Raw genomic sequence first — 23,150 nt, 5'->3', positions numbered from 1 at the left:
CAGGCTTCTCAGCGCTCAGCAAAGTATAATGCGGCAGAAGGGGTGACTGGAACCCTCACTGGGGGAATGTGCTCCTGGGGTGATGCTCTACAAAATACAAAGCTCTCTCGAGACCCAAGGCCTTTTGTCCCCAAAACACCTCCTAAAAGCAATTAAAATCTAGTCTTTACAAAGGAAAGGAGTGAAATTCTTATGTCTTCATCGGTAGCCCAGGAGCTTTCTAATTCATAGGAGGTACAAAGCAGCAAAAACAGTCGTAGACAGAGAGCAAGCAGTGATTTACTAAAGCATATGATCAATGTGGGGAGAGTTACCACCTGCACAACAGGTAGACTTCCAAGATACCACCTAAGAAATAATTATAACCCACAGAAAGGACAGGGGTAAAGAGAAGAGAGCCAGGAAAGGGAAAAGGGTATAAATGTTTGTAGATATTACACAACAACACCTGTGCATCGGCTAAAGCTCCAAGGCAATCCTAGACGCAACCCCTGTCTCACTCAGGGCCAAATAACTGGTCCAAGCCAGTGATGGTATTTACCATGGATCGCAGGGGCCCCCAAGTTTATTAGACAAAAGAAAAAGCAGGAACACCAAACCCCAATGCTATCACTGATTGGATATTAATACTATTCTACTTGATTCTCTGGCCTTCAACACTCTTAGAATAACAAAATCTTATTGAGGGGCCCTCTAATCCAACTCTCTGATTTGCAGATGAAGAAACGGAAGCTCAGAGTGTGCAACACGCCCAAACAGCAAAGGCTCAGAGGGCCGGGACACAGCCCAGGGCTCTTGGCCCCCGGCCCTCAGTACTGCGCTAATCTCACCTGCCAGACCAGCCACGTATTCTTGACCTTGATAGCTTCTTCTTCACTAGAAGTGTACCTTCCCCCATCCTTTGTCCGGATTGAGTGTGTGATATTGTGATATAATAAGAAATATATATTTGGTCTTCAGCTCCGGTTCCTGGCACAGAGCTCCTAAAACTCTTGGAATTTCCTGAATGACAGCGGTGATAGCGGTATCTTTTGTGAGAATACTCAGCCTTAGTCCGGAGTTCCTGACACAGGAGCTTCTAAGACCCTTGGAATCTCTACTGATGAGTGTCTTTTGTATGCTAATTAGATGACGAGTGGCTGGTGGTCTTAGATCATTTCAGGATGGAGGGGAGGCCTGTCACCAGAAAGCCCCAGGCTTGATTACAGGGGTTGGAACTTTCAGCGCCAACCCCTGGAACCTTTTCTGGAGGGAGAGGGGCCAGAGAATGAGTCAATCACCCACGGCCAATGATCTCATCAATCGTGCCTACATAATGGCAGCTTCATTAAAACTCCTAAACTATGGGGTTCTGAGAGCTTCCAGGTTGAAGAACAGCTCCACAACACTTCCCCCATACCTTGCCCTACGCATTTCTTCCATTTGGTTGTTCCTGAGTTGTACCCTTTATAACAACCCAGTCATAGTAAGTCAAGTATATTCCTGAGTCATATGAACCACTCTAACAAATTATCAAATATGAGGAAGGGATAGTGAAAACCTCTCGTTTATAACTGGTGGGTCAGAAATGTGGGTGGCCCAGACACTGGTGTCTAAAGCAGGGGGACAGTCTGTGGGATCTGATGCTAACTCCAGGTAGTTAGTGTCAAAACTGAATTCAATTGTGGGATGCCTAGCTGACGTCCAGAGATTCGGAGAACTGGTTCTTGGGGTGAGGAAAACACCTCCACATCTGCTATCTGGATCTGATCCCCTGCCTCTTTGGTCCAGGGTAGCTGCTTTGTCCTTCCATCCCATGGATGATCCAACCTAGTCTCAGACCTTTCTGACAGGTGAGATCCACTGACCTCGCTGCATGCTGCCAGGAACTGGACATGACCACAGCTGACTTCCAACAGAAGAAAGCATCCCCTTGTCATGACAACATGCACTAACCCTCCCCTAACCTTGACCTGATGGTTCCCAAAATTCAACATGAGTCACGCCTTTCCACTGAGTATTGGCTCCAACCTTTGATGAATGTGTCACATCAGTCAGTTGCAGGACATGCTTGTGTGCATGTACATTCACAAACACAGACATTCACTTCCAAATAGGAGCTTGTCCTATTGTCTCTAAGTAAATACTCCCACCGGGAGTTTTTAGTTTATTTCTAACAGGCATTGGACTAGAAGTCCAAAGTCTGACGTTGTACTCCCGACTCCCAACTCTTGAGGCAGGTGAGCAAGCCTCATCTCCTCCTTCAAAATACTCACCTTTAAAAGTATGGCCAGGCCCTCCCTGCGTGGACTAAGGCTGGACTCAACAAGAACCTGGATGCGAGAGCACTTGGGAAAGAGTCACACAATGTGCCACAAAACTGTCTAAACTATACCCCATCTGTGCAAAAAGGAAAGCTCTTTCTACCCTCCTATGTAATAATACCCAAAGATGGGAGTAAAAAGGTGACCACACTGTGTAATAAATGGTTAGCAGTCTAGACCAGTGCTGTCCAATAGAAATATAATATGAGCCACATATATAATTTTAAATTTTCTCGGGGCCACATTTAATATATTTTTAATTAAACCAATATATACAAAACATTATCATTGCAACATATGTTCACATAAAAATTGCTAATAAAGTATTTTTGCATTCATCTTTCTACACTAAGTCTTTGAAATCTGGTGTGTATTTTATACTCCAATCACACCTCCATCCAGGCTAGCCACATTTCACATGCCCAGTGGCTATGGCACCGCCGGACAGTGGAGGAGATTTTAGACACACTTTGTTATGGTTTCACGCTTTGAAGGTTGCACACGAGTCTTTTCTCGAAGCCTAGCACACTGCCTTAAACGCCGAATCAAAATATGTGTGAGGTGCATAAGTGTTTGGATGTCTACTGTGATCACGGAACATCACAGGCTAGGAGGACGCATAGAGGACTTTAAAAAGCATTAGTCTGTGATGACCTCTTCCTGTTCTTGAAACCCAGAAGTCCTGGCTTGTGGGATGCCAAAGGGAAAGCTGCTGCTCCTGGTGAAATCCCAGGTGGGGTCTCCACTGACACTGGGAGCCCCTCCTTCCCAGCCACCCTTTACCTCCACGCCCCTAAGGGGGCTGTTGCCAGAAGCCCAGAGGGCCACTGAAACAGAGGAGCACTGGTCCCTGGGTCCCGCATTACTGGGAAATCATTTGCATTCTGTTCAGCAAATTTGCATAAAATTGGAGCCAAGAACGTTTGGCTGGGTTTCCAGGCCACACTCTTTCCCCATGCTGCTATGGCCACCACTCTTTATCACCATTTACAAGGGTGGTAGAGCAACAGAGACCCCCAATTGGAATCAGCATAAAATAGAAGCCTTCCCCCACATTGCCCTGAAAATCAGTGTCCTCTGGGGTAAGCGAGTGAAGGAGCTCTGAGATGTAATCTGGCTGCTACATCCTTTGTTATGACAAGAGTTTATTTTATATGACTCTGACCTATGGCATGAAAACACAGCCTCAGTTGGGGTTGTAATGATCCATGACGGCGCGCACACCTGAATACCGTGGAGCTCACATTCCGGCCCGTGGGCCACCTGGGAAACCAAACTCACCACCCTTCATTCCAGAAAGCCACAGGCTTCCATCCCCAAAAGCAATGTTTACCCTAGAGGACCCCTTCCCCTTTCTGCCAGGTATGTTGAGGGTCAACTCAAGGTAGGGCACGATGCCTCGAGATGCACACACTCCTTCTTCTTCCTTTGGGTTGTGGGGCTGGCGGGGCACGGGGGAAGGGGGGTGCAGGGGGCGTGGATCTGCAGGGGGCAAGTGGACAAAGTAAATGACACAACAGAGAAGGCAAGCCTGCAAGGGAAAACACACAGAAAACAATTTGATACTAGCTTGCAATTCGTTATTTTATCTCAACAGCCTATCTCTTTCTAGGACTCGTTCCCAGAGAAATTCCATTTTCATTACAAAGCTGGCTTCTTATGCCAGGGAAAAGACTGCAGTACTGTTATTACTGCCACTGTTATTTCTCCTAAGGTCATCTCAGATGGTATGTCTACGTGAGATAAATGGTTTCCTAAACAGGCTTCTCTGCATCCTGCCGCTGGTTATGTTTGCCCACTCATCACTCCTGGGGCCTTGACACAAGCAGCTTCCAGGAAACTCCAGAAGAGGAGAGGCCACAGTGCTGTGATGAAGGGCACGGAGTACCCCGTGGATGCCTGAGTTCAAACCCCAGCTCAACCACCGAAGCAGCTGCGTGAGTCACCTCTCCGAGCCCCTGTGTCCCCACCTACAAGGATAAAAGCACACCAAGCTCCCTGGACTGTCCTAAGAAACACGTTCACGCAGACAGGCCATCTAGAAAGTATCTGGCATGGAGTACACACCCTACAAACAGCTCCTTTATCACGATATGGCTGGGCTATCCCTGTGACGCTGCTGGTACTGCTCTTACCATCCACATAGACAGCTGTCCAGGACGTCCGTCTGTTCGTCCATCAGTCACCTACTGTGTGCTTGCCCTACGCTAAGCACCGAGTATTCCATGACGGTCCAATTGTATCCACACTCAATTCCTGTGCACAACCTGACAGATTCTACCTTTGAAATATCTTTCACGGTTGTCCCATCCCAGTGGGAAGAAGAGGCAGGTGTCCAGGTGCAGGTGCTCAGCCCCATCCCAAGATAGACACCTGCCCCTTCTCCCTACCTGGACTCTCTCCTGCCCCCTCCGCCGCCAACGAAAATTACTATCCTGCTAGAAACCTTCACCGGCCCTCCACCGACGAAAGACCAAATCTAAATTCCTCGGGGAGATACTCGGGGCCTTAGTGAATCAGCCTTGGCTATCCCTCCAGCTTCATCTCCTTGCATTCCACCCCACAACCCCTGTATTCTGGTCATGCTGACTTCTGTACCATCCCCAAGCTTGTCACAGCCTTCCCATCACTCTCTTTACTTGCACACGGGACCCTTTCCCATCCTTCGCAGGGCAAGCTCTTACGTATCCTTCATGCCCCAGGCCGCATGGCACCTCCTCTAGGAAGCCATCCTTAACTTCCCCAGGAAAAACTCACTGGACTGCGGGATTTCCAGTTGAGCGTCTGCTTCCCCAGGCGGCCGCCCTCCACAAGGCCAGAGATCACACCGAGAAACCTCACAGGCACTGTGCATGGTGAAGGCGCAAGTGACCACGCGTCACTGTCCCGGGATGGCAAACTGAAGTCCGGAGGCAAATGCCCGAGTCAGGCTCACGAGCCCTTCTGGGTCACGCGGCGGGGTGCCCGGCTGTTCTAAATATGCCAACAATGTCACTCCGGCAGAGCGAGGATAATTTAGCCACAGCACTCTGGCAGAAACTCCCCCAGAAATACCAATATCCGTATGCACTGAAGTCCAGTTCCCTTCCATTCTCTGCCCTAGAAAGCGAGGTCGAGGAAAGGAAGGTGCAGGTGAGCCGGCGCCGGGCAAGGCCGCTTCGCCTGTAGCTTCTTTTTCACACGGCCACTGCCTTGCCTCCTCTCTTGCCCCACGTTCTGGAATCAATCATGTCCCATAAGTGGATTTTTCAGATGACTGAAGCCGAAACTTGTAAAAAAATCTTAACCATTTGGAATGGAGACGTTTCAGAAACGGACTACCTGCTTTCCCTGAACTCTTCAACTCTCCCTATGGAAAGGGCCCCCGTCCTGCTGACTCACAGCATCTCGAGCCTGGCCCGAGCCTCCCTCAGCCCAAGGACAACCTCAAGGGCTGCTGAGATCTTCATTACCGTCTGCCCCATGCGGAGGAGCCTCAGACGGCCGGGTCTGTCATTCCTGAGCTGGGCTTCACGGCCTCGTTAGCCTCTTCCTTACAGTCAGACTCTTCACATAATTTTTCTAATAATTTGCAGGCTCTGCTGCCCACTCAGGACTGATGGACTGTCTGTGCCATTTCTTTGGACCAGAAAAAAATGATAACCAATCTTGTGAGAACATGCATTAAAACAAAAACAAAAACAAAAACTGAGTGGAAAATTATTTAGCCTTAAAAAGGAATCACATTCTGACACATGCTACAACATGGATGAACCTCAAAAACACGATGTTAGGGAGGTAAGCCAGACACAAAAGGTTCACAAAAAGATTCACTTGTATGAGGTACCTAGAGCGGTCAAATTCACGTGGACAGTAAAAGAGTAGTTACGGGGGGGTGGGTGCTGAGGAGAGGAGGGAACAGGGAGTTTGTGTTCAATGGAGTCAGAGTTTCAGTCTGGGGGGGTGAGAAAGTTCTGGAATGGATGGTGAGGATGGTGGCACGACACTGAGAATGTATGGAATGCCACTGAACTACGCACTTAAAAAAATGGTTAAAATGGTAACTTTTAGGTTATGTGCATTTCTCCCTCCATGCACGCACATGCACGCGCACACACACACACACACACACACCCAAATCTGTTAGGAGTGATGGCCAAGCTCTTATGACTAATGGGTGTGACCTTTGGTGTGTAACCTTTGTGTTACCCTTCTGCATAGCAGGGGCTGAAATTACTTCCTAGTTCTTACTTGTGTTTAGAATCATCATAATTGCTAAACAGAGTGTTAATGGACTTGGCGGTCATAAAGACCTTTCATTCCCCAATTACAATCCTGGTGACAAACGAGCGCTCTTCATTTCCACGTCAACATTATAAATAATCGCAGGTATGACTGAGGCAGAGAACAGGCAGAGCCCTCTCCTCTTCATGCTGGACACGAGTGAGCCCCTCCTGGGCACAGAATCCAAATCTACCCCGCCCTTGTCCTGAGATCAGTCCCTACCACTAAGAGGTCACATAGAAAGCCATTAAAGAACAAAGATCCTAATTATCTCAAGTCCTTGGGATTTTAAGGATTTGTAAAAATACATAAAGCAGACTTTTAAACATTATCGTGTTGGGTTATAGCTTATAAATTAAACATTTTAGATTATATTGGACCTACATTTTTAAAGCAGTCTAATCCCCAGAAGAGAGCGGAAATAGCTAGTGGGGTGTTCAGTTCAGTGAACACAGATCCCAGGGTTTGGGGAGGCTGGTTTTGAACTCTGTCTCGATTAATCAAAGGTTACTATTGTCCCTCGGCCTGAATAATAATTTCCCTTCCTTTTTTGCTTCCTTATGAAAGACCATGAAGTTCTACTCTAAAAATTATAACATGTTGTGCCTGGGAGAAATGTTTAATTTTTTTTATTTATATATGCTTCCTCAAACAAACCCCTTCAAACAATCTTTGGTTTTTATTTTATGCCTTCTGAATTTCAGTTACTCATTTGGCATATGAACTTAAGTTAAATATTCAATCTATATTGCTTAATAACACAAAGAGATACAGAAATGGATGAGAAAGCAAAGAAAAACAGAGGTAGGTTTAATAAGGAGCCTAGTAAGAGTTTCCTATCTTGTCAGAACTTAGTGCTTAGGTTTCTTTTAAGAAAGTAGTTTCCTGGCCCAGCCGAAACTCCCTGAGCCCTGCAAACCAGCACAGCAGCATCCTGTCCAAATGTTATTGTGGAAACACTGTGCTGTTCTAGGTCAAATGTATCCAAATTAAACCAAGGGAGATGGAAATGACTCTCCCTTGATACACCCTGGTTGCTGAAAGTGGGTTTGTTTATATGAGTAGAATAAAATTTACAGCTAAATATAAAAAAAAAAGATACATCATCATCATCTTGTAAGCTTGAGGAACATGTCATTCCACCTCTGGACTCTGGAAAAAAAACACGAAGGTCATGCCTAAAATAAGACCTCGAAGGGCTGAGGATCCCACCAGAGGTAAAACCACAGACTTTTCCCACCTCTTGATGAAGGCCTCAGGCAGGTTACAATTGGACAGTGAGGTCATTTCTCTTGAACCAGGACAGAGTTGTGGATTTGTTATTCCAACACACACACACTGACCCCTGGGACAGCTTCTGAATCAGGTGTCTGGTCTTGGTATGAAGTGGTGATTACTACTTATTTTTCAAAACTTATTTACACAGACTGTTGGAGCCAAAGAGGAGAGAGACAGAAACAAAATGTTTCTGTCTCTCTCTCTCTTTTTTCAACTATGAAAGAACTTTTAAAAGCTGGTGTTATGAAAGATTTCACCTCCTAGTTACTAAAATAAAGATGACTAATTGGCTTCCTAAGGAAACACAAAAGAAACCAAAAAGTCACATGCAGCAAAGTGTTACTTTTTAATAGGTTTCTATTTTACATTAAAAAAAAAAAATTCTTGACGTTTTAGAGGACATCCATGACCACTTGGACTGCCTAAAAAAGGATCTGGTTTTGCCTCTTACTGGGCAAAATTCCTTGATTTTGCAAAACCTCTGCTTCCTCAATCTGTAATTCTACTTCCTACCCTCAGAAGAGGTTATGGGGGTTAAATCATCTCCTATCCATAGCAGCACTAAGCCCAGAGTCTGGCACATGTTGGGGTGCAATCAATTCCTTCCTTCCTTCTGGCTTTCAGTGACTGGGGCCATTGACCAATGTTGTTATACATGGAAATGCGGGAAAATGAAAAGATCAGTAGGCGTAAGGGGGAAAAATGTTCCAGACACTTTAGCCAAAAATGAAAGTCTTCTCTAACTCTATACTGTGCATGGTCACCGACCTTAAACTGACACACGGGCTGTGTTATACTAATACATACATTAATATTAAGGAAGAACATTATATTTTCAGCTCTTAACTTTAAAAAGCCATTTAACCTCCTCTGTGTAATCTGCAATACTACTAGCAGAAATCCCAAGACTCCTGCAAGAGTTAATAAGCCCCATCAACACTCCTATATCAATTTGTTCCATTTTGTTATATTGTAGTCCCTTATATGGTTAATTATTTGCCTGTTTACTGTGCTAACCTCTTTACCAGTGTTGGATTCATGAGAGGTATGCGAGACAGTTCTTGACCGCCATGTTTTCTGTTGCAGCTCCAGTGCTCTTCCAACATGCGTTCAATAAATGAGGTTGAACTAACATAGCCACATGCCCTTTAGACACTATGGGATCTTGCTGATGAAGGCTCCGCCACTTTTTAAATTCAATAAGCACTTTAATCGCCAAGTTTATGCCGCTTACCTAAAGAGGCCAATTTTACAAGTTAATAAAAACGTGGATTGCCGGTTAGATGCCAAACAATCAAAATGATGGTCTACGTTCGTATAATTCTGCCTGCCCTGCTGTGTCCCAGAACCCTCATGCTGAGTTTCGAGAATTCTCCTATCCCTCACACTACCGTCCCCTGGAGGAGTTACCTGCTCAATCCTGCCCAGCTCCCAAGCATACCCACGGGGTCTTGAGCGAACGTGTGGGCATCAAATGGCAAGAGGTTAGATGCCCCTCTGCCATAAATATGAAACACCCTTCAAAAGCCAAATCAAAGGAGGGGAAAAAAACCCTGAAACAGAAGACTACATTTTAATTTTCTTGACATTTTTTGAGGTAAAAAGCAGCAGAGGATACTATTTTTCCACATTAGATATACTTGATTAAGTTTCTATTGAGGAATCTGGTGTCCTTGTGAAAACATACCCTCAGAAGCAGCACAGTGTAAAGAAATAACCACCGGACTCTGAGTCTGGGAATGAATACCAGGAATTACTGGCCTCCACAGCTTTCTCAGGTGTTTTTCTCTTTGCATGGGAATAAACAAATGGCAAAAAGGGTGTAGGCAGAGAGAAGTGGGAATACAATACCTGCCTTGCCTAGGGTCCTCATGAAGACCAAAGGAGCCAACAGACACGGAATTCCTTTGGAAACTTTAAAATCCTCCAACAAGGTGAGACCCCACTGTTGCGATTTTTTTCATGTGGAGGAAAATTCTATGAAAACTGCCTCTCAAAACTGAATTCTTTCTTTCTTCAAATACACTTTTGTTAACTGCTTGTTAAGACAATTTATTATGATGTGAATTCTAACAAAATAAAATTTTCAGCCCGGCAGTGCTAACTGAAACGAATGGGAAATAAGAAAAAAAAAATGTATATTTTTTCATATATCTCACTACAACGAGGACCATATTCTTTTCAAAATGACTACGGAAAAAGAGCAGTGTAACTGAAGAAGAAATGAGCCCGGTTCTGAAGCATTCAGTCCATCACTGTGTCTTCCTAAATAAAAATCTCTCCGTTCTAGTCCTAACCATTGCTCAACACTATCAGCTTCTCGCTGTCCCTACTGCCATTCCTCTAGGTCAGGTGCATGGTCTCTTGCTCATTTGCTGAGCTAGCCTCTCCCCAGTCTGATTAATGGCAGGACCTTTCTAGAATAAAGCCCTCCACAGTGGCGCACCTCCCGCGTTGCCTCTCTGACCTGCCCCCTTGCGCTCCTCCCTCCGGCCAGGCTGGGCTCCAGAGTCCCAAGAGCTGTGGCAGGCTGCGGTCTCTGGCCTTTGTCCCCCAGCTTCTCTTCCTGCTGGCCACACTTTGCTCCCCCTCCCCACTTCTCTAGGTTAGCTCCCGTTCCTTCTTCAGGCTTCAGCCCCCTTTCCCTGGGAAGATTTCCTTGACCCTAATAAGTGCCCCTACTGTGGTTGTATGTCTTCTCCCTTGGCTCTCCTCAGGCTCAGCTACACTTGTTTTGTGATGATCTCCACCCTGCTGACCGTGAGCCCTCAACTTCCCCGGGGCCAGGCCTAACCATGTGCTCAATTAAAAAAAAAAAAAAAAAAAGTGTGGGACAAATAACCCGTCTCCTGTTCTGTCTGCTTTCGTTGTACGATCCGGCACAAAACAAAATAAAACAACACACCGCAGTCATTCTCTAGAAAACACAGAGATGCCACTGAGTCCTTCACAGTAAGGATGAGGACCTCCTTTTCAGGATCATGCCGAGCCAAATAGGGAGAGAGGTCGGAAGGAAGAGTCGAGGGTCTCAGACTCAGATGAAGTTTCTCCCAAGTCTCCGCATTTTAAGACCACTAATTTCCTCATTGGTTGTGCCCTTTCAATATTCCTTACAAAGGTATTTTCAATTTCCATTTGACATGCACTTTCATCAGTTAATTTTTAATTGAGCCAAATATTAAATGCTCACATTAACCAGACAAAGCGTGTTTAGCTACTGATTTGCAGTGACAGCTGGTGTTATTCTCACACACAGGCCAAGCATGAAATAGAAAACTAATAACCCCGTAAGTGTGTTCTCAAAGTATCATTTATGGGAAAGAAGAAGACTTTCAAAGGAGACTTGTGCAATGGCTGTCATTTTTTTCCCCCGAGCCACAAGCTGTTACAAAGCAGGGAAGCTCATTTTCTCACGGATAGGACAAGCTCAAGAATCCCACTGTCACTGGATGTATTCATTAAGAAGGAATCTGGCAGTAGCACAGGGGACGGATACTTTGGAGAACAGGCCAATTATCTGGGTGTCCTTTCTAATTTGAAGTTTCTGAATTCACTCATAGATAAGCCACTTGAAGAGGGTCTGGCAATGGTAACATAATGCACAGATGGCCACTAAAGAAACGAGAGGGAGGATGGGAGAGAGAAGAGATTTTGCTTGTGGTTTCATTCATGGGGACAAATCTGCAAGCTGACACATCCTTCTTTTTAAAAAGCCCCTGGAGAAGTATGGTCAAGCTTCATTACAAGTAAACAAATCATACAATCTTTCTCAAACAGATGACAAATGATGAGCAATAACACTTTGAGTTTGCTTCATGCCAAGGGATGAGGGTTCTTAAAATACAAATTTCACCAGTTCTGAAAACCACAGAAAGGCGGTGATTCTTGCTTCAAGCAAGAGAGAGAAGGGAGTCCAACGCTGCCAGGCCAGTGGTTTTATCCAGGACACCCCTGGTGGTCTCCTTGCTGGTCAGTGTCTGGAGAAGTAAAATCTTAGGTTCTCTCACCTCTGGGAACATTGAGATCTACTGACTTCCACCTTCAACAGGAGGCTTCTTTTCATGGGAGAAGAACTAGGGGATCCTTTATTCCTATGACTTTTATGCTGTGGTTCTTTTACATTGGAGCTACAACACTAATCAGGGGGGGAAAACCACCTTGTTCCCACTGTGAGAACCCTGGACAAGCCCTGATTTCTTTTGTGACAAGGTGATGAAAATCTCAGACATCAAGACTTGTACTCAGCTTGAGATTTGAACCATGGGACTGAGAGCAGCTAAGCACGTATACAGAGGCTGTGGTCATTCTATGTATAAACAGATATAAGGTGACAACCCATAGCCTAGTGTCTAATATTAGCATTAAAGACTTTTATTAAAGTTGAACATTTAATGTAAAGCAAAATCTAGACTTGTCTTCAAGTATGAAAGACATACTTTTTCAATTCAGTGATGAGGGATGAAATCAAAACACTTCCTAGGTGTTTTTCTTTTTTCATTTCTATTAAGTATTAACAAATCTGTGACGTGGGACATTTGGAACACAGACGCACACTCTGTAGTAAGGAGAGTAGGAGAATGTTAGTTGGTTAGGATGAGTTAGATGCTCAAAGTGCCTCTTCCATAATCTTTTATTGATATTCATTCAATAAACAATTATTGTATGTACCTACGATCTACTCTCCTAGGTGCAGGTTAAATAGAATAGGAGAAATAATTTACGAAATGACAAAGTACCAGTGAAGGAGAACACTTTGATTCTATAAGATCTCCACAAATGATGGTTATTATTAGGATTTTGGGACAACGCTAATTTGACCCAAGTTGAATTACTGTTTAAGTAGGCAAACTGGTAGTGGGAAGCCAGGCTCTGAATAGTTAACTCCCAAGTTAATCACTGCAATCCAACCCACAGAAGTCTACAGAGGACTTTTGGGGAAAAGCAGTATGGAATCAGCAGGGGCAGTTAGGACCATGTTTGGAAACACAAGAAGGAAATGGGAAATATACCTGGTTTGGGGGGAAAGGCATATTGTATTCTTGCCCCAAATTCTCTCTTGAGCTCCAGATCCTTAAGGCCAACTGCTAATGGGCATCTCCACCTGGATATATTACTAGAAACTCAAGTTGAAAATGTCCAAAGTTAACTTCATCACATTTACCCCACAACACAGCAACAGTTCTTATCTTTCCTCTTTCTCTTGAGAACAATATCACTTTTTGAAGGAGCTGGGTTTCAGACTTGAGTCTTCTGCTTCTTCAATCTGTTGTCAGTCCTTTGGTTTCCCTTCAGCACTGCCCCCACCCATCTGCCCCATCTTTTCCATTCCCTACTCTGCCACCATGGTTCAAACCCCCTACCTGGTCTCCCACTGTCCAGCAATCTTCCACAAGCCCACCCATCCCACCTTGCCTCAGAACCCTTTTGATAATCGTTTTAATGTTAACCAAATTAAATACAAACCTCTCTACCTAGGACCTAGTCATATCTCATGAGAGAGCTCTACGTCCCACTATTGTCCAATTAGGACAATACTCTTTACTATTCCCACTATTGTCCAATTAGGCCTCATACATTCCCGTCTGCTCTGACTTCTCCAGGCCAGTTATCTAAAACGCCCTCTCCCCATACCTCCTACTGTCTACCTCCTGCATGAAACTCTTCCAGATCCCCTTCCAGCTGGACCAGATCTCTCCATCCACTGCATTGCAGCAACTTACATCTTTTTAGTCCCACTACTGGTTGGCAAGTTCCTTGAAGGCAAAGTTGACCTTACACATTGTTTTACTCAACTAAAACACCTGGCATACAGCCTTGCACATAGTAAGCCCTCAGTAAATGTGTTTTCAATGAAAAAAATTAACGTGCATGATATGCGAAATCACAAGATCTTCGTAACTCTTTTCATTTCCATCCCTGCCCTTTGTGAGTTAGGTTTTGTGAACGATTGCTCATTTGCCTTGATAAGACTACTTCATACTGTTTTCTTCTTATACTGTTACTTTAATATTTAGTAAGTGGCTCTGCCTCACTATACCTATAATTGTGTTATTACAAAAACTCAAAACCACCTCTAAAAGCTTTCAGTTTTAAAATGAGAGAGAGAGACAAAGAAAGAGAGAGAGAGAGAGAGAGATGTTAGCAGGAATTCATAAGGGAAATGACTAGGAGATAGTCCTGAAATTTTAGACTCAGAAGTGCCAACTGGCTTCATTTATGGACTTGCCTTTTTTCTTAAGGGATAAAATACCAATCTCTAAAGCTGATGATATAGTTTGCAGTTAATTTTATTCCTATTCTAATAGCAAGAAAGTAATATATATATATATGTACATATATACATATTACTCTATGTATATATTGCCTATATATATATATATAGGCAAATAGGCAGAGAATTAAGAGGACTAAGTATCTGTCCCAGATTCTTCTGGAACATTCAAATGCACCTGAGTGGACTATCTGGCTGCAATTCAATTTCAGAGTCACTACACAGATACAACATTCATGGTGTTGCCAGCTAAAGCAATCTTCATTCTCAGCCAAGAAGAGATGGAAATCGTCAAGAAGAGATGGCCTGCAACATTGATCCTTTGTTTGGTGCTCTAAGTATTCAAAGTCGTAAACTCTTGATACTTCCACAGCTTAAGAAAAGACAGTTAAAAAGAGAGAAATATAGTAATTGGAACTATCACTAGCCTTGATGGAAAATCTCCCCTGAAATATTAAAGCTTCACTTGACGCAGTGGGTCCTCGGGTTGTTTTCAGGAGGCATAGTAAAGAGGAGAGTGGGGTCAGTCATAAGCTTCTGACTCATTATGTTGAAGCCCCAGAGAGCCGATGAGCTGATTATTAACTAAAAATGGAATATGGCTCTATCCCTGACATTCTGAAGGCAAAACAAGGAGCAGGATGAAAACACAAATTTTCCAAACAGTTTCCCAGGGAAGTGCATGTTCCATGTGTCATGGGGAAGAGAGGTCCACATTCTGTAGAGAAGTTTCTCATAGAATCCTGTCAATCGCCCAAGAAAAATCACCCAAGTAGCTCTCAGTACATTGCTACAAACGGTTGGGGGCGGTTTGGGGAAGTAGTCTGGAATAGAAGCTATTTTAATTAAGTTAGTCAAAACTTAATCTATGTCTAGAGTATAACCCCTCTAATCTCACACTGCAGAGATGAAGCAAATAAAACTTCTGCCGGCAGATTCTACCCCCCCCACCCCACCCCCCAAGCGGCTGGAATTCACGATCTCTGGGGGAAAACGTAGCCTCTGTTGACAGAATTGTGCCTTGCTCTGCTGCCTGCAGCAAGACGGGGGTCGAGGTTATATTCTGGCTCTGGCCACAGCCCTTTCCCCGCTCCCTCTTGCTGGAATGGAGGCAGAACATTCTTTGCTTCAGGTGAATCCTACCCTGTGCGTGTTGGGAGGGCACAAGGAGCTACATCCAGGACGTCTCTCGGTGGTGGGATGATGGGCAGGTAGGGGACAGTCATGGGGCAAGGTCCCCATGAAAAAGCCCCAATGGCTTTGGAGAGCTAGAAACAGTCATGCGATCATCATGCGTACTGAAGGACAGCTGGGTTGATCTGTTGTCTGGCAAGTAACAAGCAGAGAAACAATGTTGGCACTATAGAATTGAGCATATATCAGAACAAATTGGAAAAGGAAAAAGGCTTTGTTGTAATTTCAAAAGTTTTACAATCTCCATTTAAAGAAAGAGGACCATGAGTGTAAGCAGTTAGACAGTGGTAAGACCTGCCCTTCAGGAACATAAATGCTAAAGTGGACCAGAAATTTCTCTAAACAGATTTGGGAAGAGAAGCCTCTTAATAAACGAAACAGTACTATAACCTAAAACAAAAGAAAACAAAAGCTTTTTATTTAAATCTCTCCCAAAGGAAGAGCCCCTGTTCTGTTCAAAATCAACTTGTATTTTTCTACATACAAGGATGATTTAAGAAAGACAGTTCTTCAAATTCAGTTATTCTAATCATCCTATTCAAGGCCTTGATTGTCTTTTAAATACAAAGAATTAATGAAATACCTTAAAAATTGAAGACAGGTGTTTATTAAGTCTTCTTAATGTGTATTAAGGATGCTTAATGGGTAAATATTTAACAAGGGAACTCCCCCGGCCTTTCAGTTCTCTTAAGTGTGTGTTTGTATTGTACAGTATTTTTTAGGTTATCTACATTTCTCCTCCTATTTAAATCAGACGTAATGCACACATGAACAGCCATACGGTTAGAAGTAACATTTTTAGGCAAAGATAGAAGTGTATGCAAAATAATATATACTTGGGTTTTTTTTTTTTCTTTTTCTCTCTAAATCTGAGAATCTAGGATCATGCTCATAGGGCTGCATGTAACTATGAGTTTACTTAGACACTTACAACACTAGCCCGTGAGGTCACCCAAGGTAGGGGTAAAGCTGACTTCCCTGTGTCCCCAATCTAACCCAGGGCCAGGCACATAAAGACTTGCAATCATGTCTGTCGAAAAACTGTCTCAGTCCTTGGATGATTTTCAGCGTTAATCCTGTTTAGATGTCAAACACTAGTATTGTTTGAATCCAACCAAGAAGAATGAAAGAAAAGCTTCTTAGTGAAGTAAATTCACAGAGTGGTCTCCTGTATGTAGGTGGGGGAAAGGGTGACCAGCTTGCAAGGTTAGGGCTATGCCTGAATAAGGTGATGATATTAGATTACCTTAAAAAGGTTTAACAGAACCTCTGAACCTCAAATACAATCTATCTCTTTTCCTCTGGGGGGAAAGCCTTTCTACTTGTACACGACAAAGACAGTGTTGTTTTTCCAGCACAAATGCACTTGTGCTGAGATACTGCTTTGCGCGACTATTGCTGAGACATGAGTGACCTCAGAAAGGGGCGCGGGGAGAGGCGAGCAGGAGTGACTAGTGATAAACACAGCACCCACATACCTGCTTTCTGAGTGGGTTCACCATTCCTCCAAAAAGCTGGCTAGGACTAGAAGTAGAGATAAGGAAAAACTCTGAGAGTTTGCTATTAAAAACAACAGCAACAACAACTTGTGGCTTTCTGTTACCTGGAGTTCTGTGTGGCCTCATGACATTTAAACATTCTGAAAGGTACCAGGTCAATTAAGAATTGCTAAAAAGACCAATCAGTCCTCACTAGAAAGCGCAGCTGAAAGTAACAGGACGCGCAAAAGAAAGCCATGTTTGCAACAGACACTGAATAGCAATGAAAGCCGTACAACAGAAAAGGGAACTAAGTGAACTATAAAATTTTACAAAGGTCCACAAATACAATCACTCAACAGCACGTGACTTGCAAACTCTAGGGGCGATAACGTAGTTTTTTTCTACAGAATAAATTATTGCAGGGAGTCATGTGATTCTTAGCAGGCAGAAAGATACACTTTCCCAAGGAAAGTTCATCATTAAATATCTTACTTAAGAATGGATCATCTTCAGACTATTTTTAATCTCTATCACTTCGCTGCCAAAACTGGCCATAAGCAGCTGATACTTGGCCACCAGGAAAATGATGCTTTTGCACTTACTTCGTACACTGGCATAAGAATGGTATTGCTTTCCAGTTAATCAAGTGTTTTGGTGGGTCTGGACTGCCAACAGAAGACAGAAACTGCCTGCCGACCAACTAATAAAAAGGAAGCTAACCTCTACTGGATGTGGAGAAGTAAGTTCCTGTCTTCCTAAACCACAAAGACCAAAAGACCAAAAAAAAAAAAAAAAAAAAAAGAAAGAAAGAAAAAAGAAAAGTCACGCCACCATCTCATCAACAGAATGAAGCTAATCTCCTATTTAAGTCTTCTCTTTCTTTTAGTAGCCCACAGCTCACTCTCTTCTGAGACATGAAGCTGAATATTGTCCCATTTCTCAGCTTGGAGGGAGCAATCAATTTCACCCACCGTCAACGTTCCCATATCTCAACACTTTGCCTACAAGAGCCCCTTCACCTTGAAGCAATCTCAGTCAACACATCTATAGAACTCAAACCGTGTTACGAGGGGGTAAAATAATAACTAATGGAGGTATCAAAAGAGCGAAATCTCCGGCCTTTAATTGAAATAGAAGAGCTGTGTTACTTTATTGGGATGAATAATGCCAATACAAACTATATAGCTACCATGAAAAACATTCTTGAGAAGACTGAGCTTACAATAATTTATCTTTTCTCTTCTGTTCCACTGTATCTCGTCCAAGGATCAGATCACACTAGAGGACATGTGGGAAATATTCAGTATTCTAGGTAACACTAGAAACCCGTGAGGCCGCTGGAATGGGACACCGGAGGATCCACCCCAGATTGTCATTCTTCCTAAAAGATGGCCCCAGGAACCAATGGTAGATAATAAACATCTCTAATTGTTACGTGCACTTGAAAACCTGTATCTCATGTGAACCACAAATTCAGACTCATTAGCTACGGGGTGGAACCTGAGCTTCTGCATCTCTAAGAAGCCCCCAGGTGATGCCCCTGCTGCTGGTCTGTGAACCCCACTTGGAGTAGCAGGGTCTCAGACATTTCCTAGAACTAATGCTGTCTTGTAATCCCTCTGTCCTGCTTCTCTCACAATGCCTTATTCAAACTTAGGAATAAAGCCACACTCCATTCTAACCCAGTTTCTTCTTTAGTCTTTATTTAATTTGTAGACTTCTGGGACTATCTCTCAGACACCGCTCCCTCCAAGACGCTGCTTCCTCCAAGCTATGGAACATGGAATACAAACAGTTTTCCTTCAACTCAGAAGGCTGATTTTGCATCAAAAGCAGCAAAGAAAAAAAGTGACTTCAGATCTGAAATGCCCATTATTCTATGCGCAGTATGATCCACTGAGTCCTAGAAGCCACACACTTCATTGTCAAAGGTCAAAAGAATGTACTAGCTCTCTTCTGAAACTTGACCATTGCCATTCAGAGTACTTTACACTGTAAGACGCAACACAGTATTAAGGATGCAACCCTGACTGGTGCAAATTTCGGGGGGAAATCTGTATGCCCTATGCCTACACTAAACATTTAGATTAGTCATGCCTATTTGAAAGGATAGGTAAATCATCTGTAACTCTCAAATATACCACTTTGATTCCAAAGTATCCATTTATGATTACACTTCCTGATACCTCCTTTCTTTGGCCAAATTCCTTTGTTTTCCTATATAGTCATCCATCTACATGTTGTTCTGAAAATGACACATTTTACATCAGCTATTTGTGTCTCTATATGATTCATTTTTACTATGAGAGGTTTTGTAAAAAAATTTCTTTATCACGTTCTATGGTATGTCCTTGTGGTTTGGCATCATAAAATACAGCCTTGACATTTATCAATCTCAGATACCTGTTGACCACAAAGATAGGCTCTACTATGAAGACTCTATTTGGAAAGGAGTTAAAAGTGAGACTTCACTTGAAAAGGAAACTCAATTGCATGAGATGTTAACATAGTAAAACACAACAAAACAAAGGCCAAGGTTCTATCTTAATTTCTATCATAAGCATATGTCTGTTTCCTAGCTTTTTATTAAATTTCTTAACAGATGACAGTTACCACCTTGGATTTCTTTCAACTAGAAAGAAAATTTGAAATATCTTTTTCATAAAAATATGAACTGTCAAATCAGTTTTACTTTGGTCTTAAAAAGATCCTTTTGGAGTCTGGAACTCTCTACCTTTTTGGTTATGGTGGTTAAAAATAAAACCACCTACTTAACCAAACATTTAGCAAAAATATCCTTTTACCCTTTAGTGAATTCTTCCAGAATTACTAAAGATCTGACAATCCAAGATCTCAAAAAGACAATTCACAAGGAGCATTTTACATGTTAGGAATTTAAATGGGGATATTTTACTTTTAAACACTGAACAGTGGCATCGAAATTTTGTCCATTTGATCAAGTAGGATCAGATTTTCATGTCAGCCATCTACGTTCTTGGCTTTTTCTCTTTTTTCTTGGCCTTAATATTAGCATGCTTGTAAACTGTAGTAAAATATGTAATGTGCTTCTTGAAATTGAATCCACTTGTAGTCATTTCTAGGCTTTGTGCTCCTGTTAGGTCCTATAAAATAGTAACATCAGTAATTCTCCCTAGAGACCATACAAGGAAGGACTGCACTGCAGCCTTTTTCAAAAAGAATTCTTCACATTAAAACAAAACGTCTGAAAAATTTCCAGACAAGATTCCTCTTTTACTTTTTCATAAGTTAGTAATTTTACATACAAGATGTAGATCTCAATTACAGTTCTTCAGTCTTAGGATGTGGGCCCCCTCCCCCCAAAGAGTCACACAAAAACAATACCTTTATGCTAACGTGATAGAAGCTCTATCTAGCACCAGAAAAAAATCACCTCACAGATGTTCTTCAAAGCTACAGGCATCGATCACTACAACTAACGTCAGAGCATGAGAGAATCCACAGCTGAGAATCAATGCTTCTACGCTCTCTATAGACATTGTAGATGCATGTTTCTTCCGCAGAGGAGACCACCAAATGATGTGGACTGTAGGTGGTGAAAAGTAAAATATACTAAAATTACAGTAAACTTCGAAATCGTACACCGGGTATAGAAATAGAACACAGAGTATGCAGCCAGGACAAATTATGTCACTGATGAGATAAAGTATCCATGGCCCAATGTTCTTCAAGACACTCAGTCATGCCCACTGGGAACAATGTGGTACCCACCACAGGATGGAGCTCATGGACCTTTGGGAAGTCAACTTACCTCTTTACAAACACATCTAAGTTCTCCAGGGAAAGCGGCTACACCGGATCTCCTCTTAGGGTAGATCTTACCAAGTGAGTCAGAAAAGGCATGCCCTTGGTCCCCTGGTGGAGTCTATTCTTCTAACTGGGTAGTTCCCAAATTGTAGTACAAGTAAGAAACCCCCAGGGGAACTTGTTTAAGATGGGGATCGCCAAACCATCCTGGAGTCTAGCTCCTGAGGAGTCCCGGCGTTTGTCGGGGGCGGGGGGGGGAGGATCTTTGGACCCCCAGTTTGAGAAGCTCTGAAGGGATACCATTTATCCCGAGATCCCACTGGATAGCAAATGCTGGATGTTTAAGACTCGACGGCTGGCAAGCAAGGAAAACACTTTTAGTCAGAAGGAATCATCAACAGTACTGTTGGCAGGGGGAGCTTCAAACGGGGGGCGGGGGGGGGGGAGGGAAGCAGGCAAGCTGATTTTACGTCCCTAGCTCATCAGCCTGCCCTTGGCCCAGGAGCCCACCCACACTCCAACCATGGACTCTCAGCCTCAGATTTGAAACGTCCAGCCCAGACTCACATTCAAACAGACATGCACCTACCCAGCCTCCGTTGTCCTGGATCCAGGTGTGCAAGTGCCGGTTCAGGTACTCAGTCATCCACAGAGCGATGTTGTCCACCAGGGGCGACATCTCCCGGTTGACGCTCTCCACACACATGACCCCACCGAACTCAAAGAAGGCCACGATCCTCCCCCAGTTCACCCCATCCCTGAAGAGCTCCTCCACCACCGTGGCAAAGCGTCCCCTTGCGGTGAAGGGTGTCAGGTGCAGCTGGCTGGACATCTCCGCGAAGTCGCGGCGGTAGCGACGGGAGAAGTCGTCGCCCGCCTGGCGCAGGGTCAGGTGGACCACAGGTGGCACAGGGCTGAGCGCAGGGCCCGCGGCGGCGGCGGCGGCGGGGGCGGCCGGGGCCGGCGGCGGCGAGGTCCTGGCGGGCGCGGGAGTGCGCCCGGGCTGCGAGGAGTAGATGCCCGGCGCGGGGGCGGCCCCCGGGGGCGCGGCGCCCGCGTCTCCGGCGTCCCACTCGTAGCCCCTCTGCGACAGCTTATAGTGGATGTACTTCATCACTATCTCCCGGTTGTCATACCCTGTTCTCCCAGCGTGCGCCATCCTGCCCCCGAAAGCAGCCGGGTACCAGCAGCACCTCTCGCCCCTGCTCCCGCCCCACGGCCCCGAAAGAAAGAATAGTTATAATCCAGCTATTTTATTGGATGTGCTTTGCATTCTTGGATGAGGGGGTGTCTTCAGTCACGCGGAACACTTGATTCTGGTGTTTCCCTCTTGGCATGAGATGCAGGAAATTTTTACTTAAATTCCTTTCGGACCTTTATTTCATGAGGCACATTATTATTAATTATGGTTAATATCAGTCTACTTCCTCTGCGATGCTGAAAGGTCAAAAAGAAAACTAAGTCAAAATCAGGTGCATTTCCCTTTATACACTGGGTGAAAGAACGCAGGGCATACACACTACAACTTACACAACTAAAAAGAATGTATTTAACTGCCTGGAAATTAAACTTAACTCGAATGCACTTAAAGTTAAAATCTCAAATGTTTCCATTGGAAGTTACATTAAACCAATTTCCTGTGCAAAGAACTTACTTGTATTTTTTAAGGACAGCATGATCCTCTGTCAAGTTTCCTTTTTTGTGAAAACAAAACAAATGCATAAGGCAAAGATTCCATCAATCTTCAGAGCTCCCCAGTTATAGCTGCTTTGAAACTTCCAAATGAATCAGGAGTTGGGGGAGGGAGGGTAAAAAATTAGGAGAATTTCCAGTTTGATTCCCAGACTTCTTCTACACAGAAATGTCAATCCGTAGGAATCCCAACCGGAGATCTCAAGAGCACGAGAAAAAAAAAGGCAGCGGCGGCGGCAGATGAATTACAATTTTCAGTCCGGTATTCGCAGAAGTCCTGTGATTTTCCCCCTCTCGGCAATTTACACACGCACACACACGCGCGGGCACAGACATGGATCTCTATCCGCGGGACCGCTTCACTCCTCCACGGGAGACAGACAGGGACCGGGGGCCGGCGGACGAGCCGGGCACGGGGGCAGGAATCCTCTTCTGATTAAACTCCGAACAGCAAATGCATTTTCCGAAAAGCTGCTTGATAAATGAAGGCAGGACGCGCCCGGCCCGCCGGTGCCGAGCGCGAGAAGCCCGCGCTGTGTGTGGTGCGGCGAGGGGTGGGGAGAAGGAGGTGGTGGGGGAGGGTTTTATTTTTTCCCTCTTTTCCTAAAAAGGATGACTGCTACGAAGTTCTCCCCCCTGGACCCCCTCTTCCGCTGCACCCCACCGGCGCACCCCGCCTCCGGGCTGCGCACCCTTTCTCCTCCTCCTGCTCCTGCGCGGCGGCGCTGGCGGCGGCCGCCCCCTCCGCGCTCCCGCCGCGCACCCGCTCTGGGCGAGGACGGCCGCGCCGGCGGGGAGGGCCCGGCGTCCGGCACCTTCGCTGGCGGCGGCGGCGGCGGCGGCGGCGGCGGCTCGGCGGGGAAACCGAGCGCGGCGGGCGGG

The 23,150-nt window shown here is 44.5% G+C and overlaps 1 protein-coding gene across 13 annotated transcripts in view; it reads right to left on the bottom strand.

The window, feature by feature from the left end:
* The window catches only part of BCL2 (BCL2 apoptosis regulator), a 235,803-nt gene extending 212,680 nt beyond the window's left edge, over positions 1-23,123 (bottom strand). For 6 of the 13 annotated variants that reach the window (XR_012379975.1, XM_025886343.2, XM_025886344.2 and 3 more), the window contains exons 1-2: positions 22,231-23,121; positions 21,166-22,013 (exon numbers count right to left, since the gene is read on the bottom strand). Coding sequence is in view for 10 of the 13 variants with exons in the window: in XM_025886343.2 (XP_025742128.1) it covers positions 21,166-21,735 (570 nt within the window). In the remaining 3 variants the exon portion in view is untranslated. Of the gene's footprint in view, positions 1-12,069; positions 12,400-21,165; positions 22,014-22,230 lie in introns of those variants that run through there. The other 7 variants (XR_012379974.1, XR_012379973.1, XM_073898080.1 and 4 more) reach the window with 4 other exon arrangements.
* Between the last annotated feature and the right edge of the window lie 27 nt (positions 23,124-23,150).

This window comes from Callorhinus ursinus, unplaced genomic scaffold (assembly GCF_003265705.2).
Source record: "Callorhinus ursinus isolate GAN/ISIS: 27379988/994484 unplaced genomic scaffold, GSC_fseal_2.0 scaffold11, whole genome shotgun sequence".
NCBI classification, from domain to species: domain Eukaryota; kingdom Metazoa; phylum Chordata; class Mammalia; order Carnivora; family Otariidae; genus Callorhinus; species Callorhinus ursinus.
The sequence above is the reverse complement of the archived record's forward strand: the minus strand, read 5'-3'. Positions and strand labels throughout refer to the sequence as shown.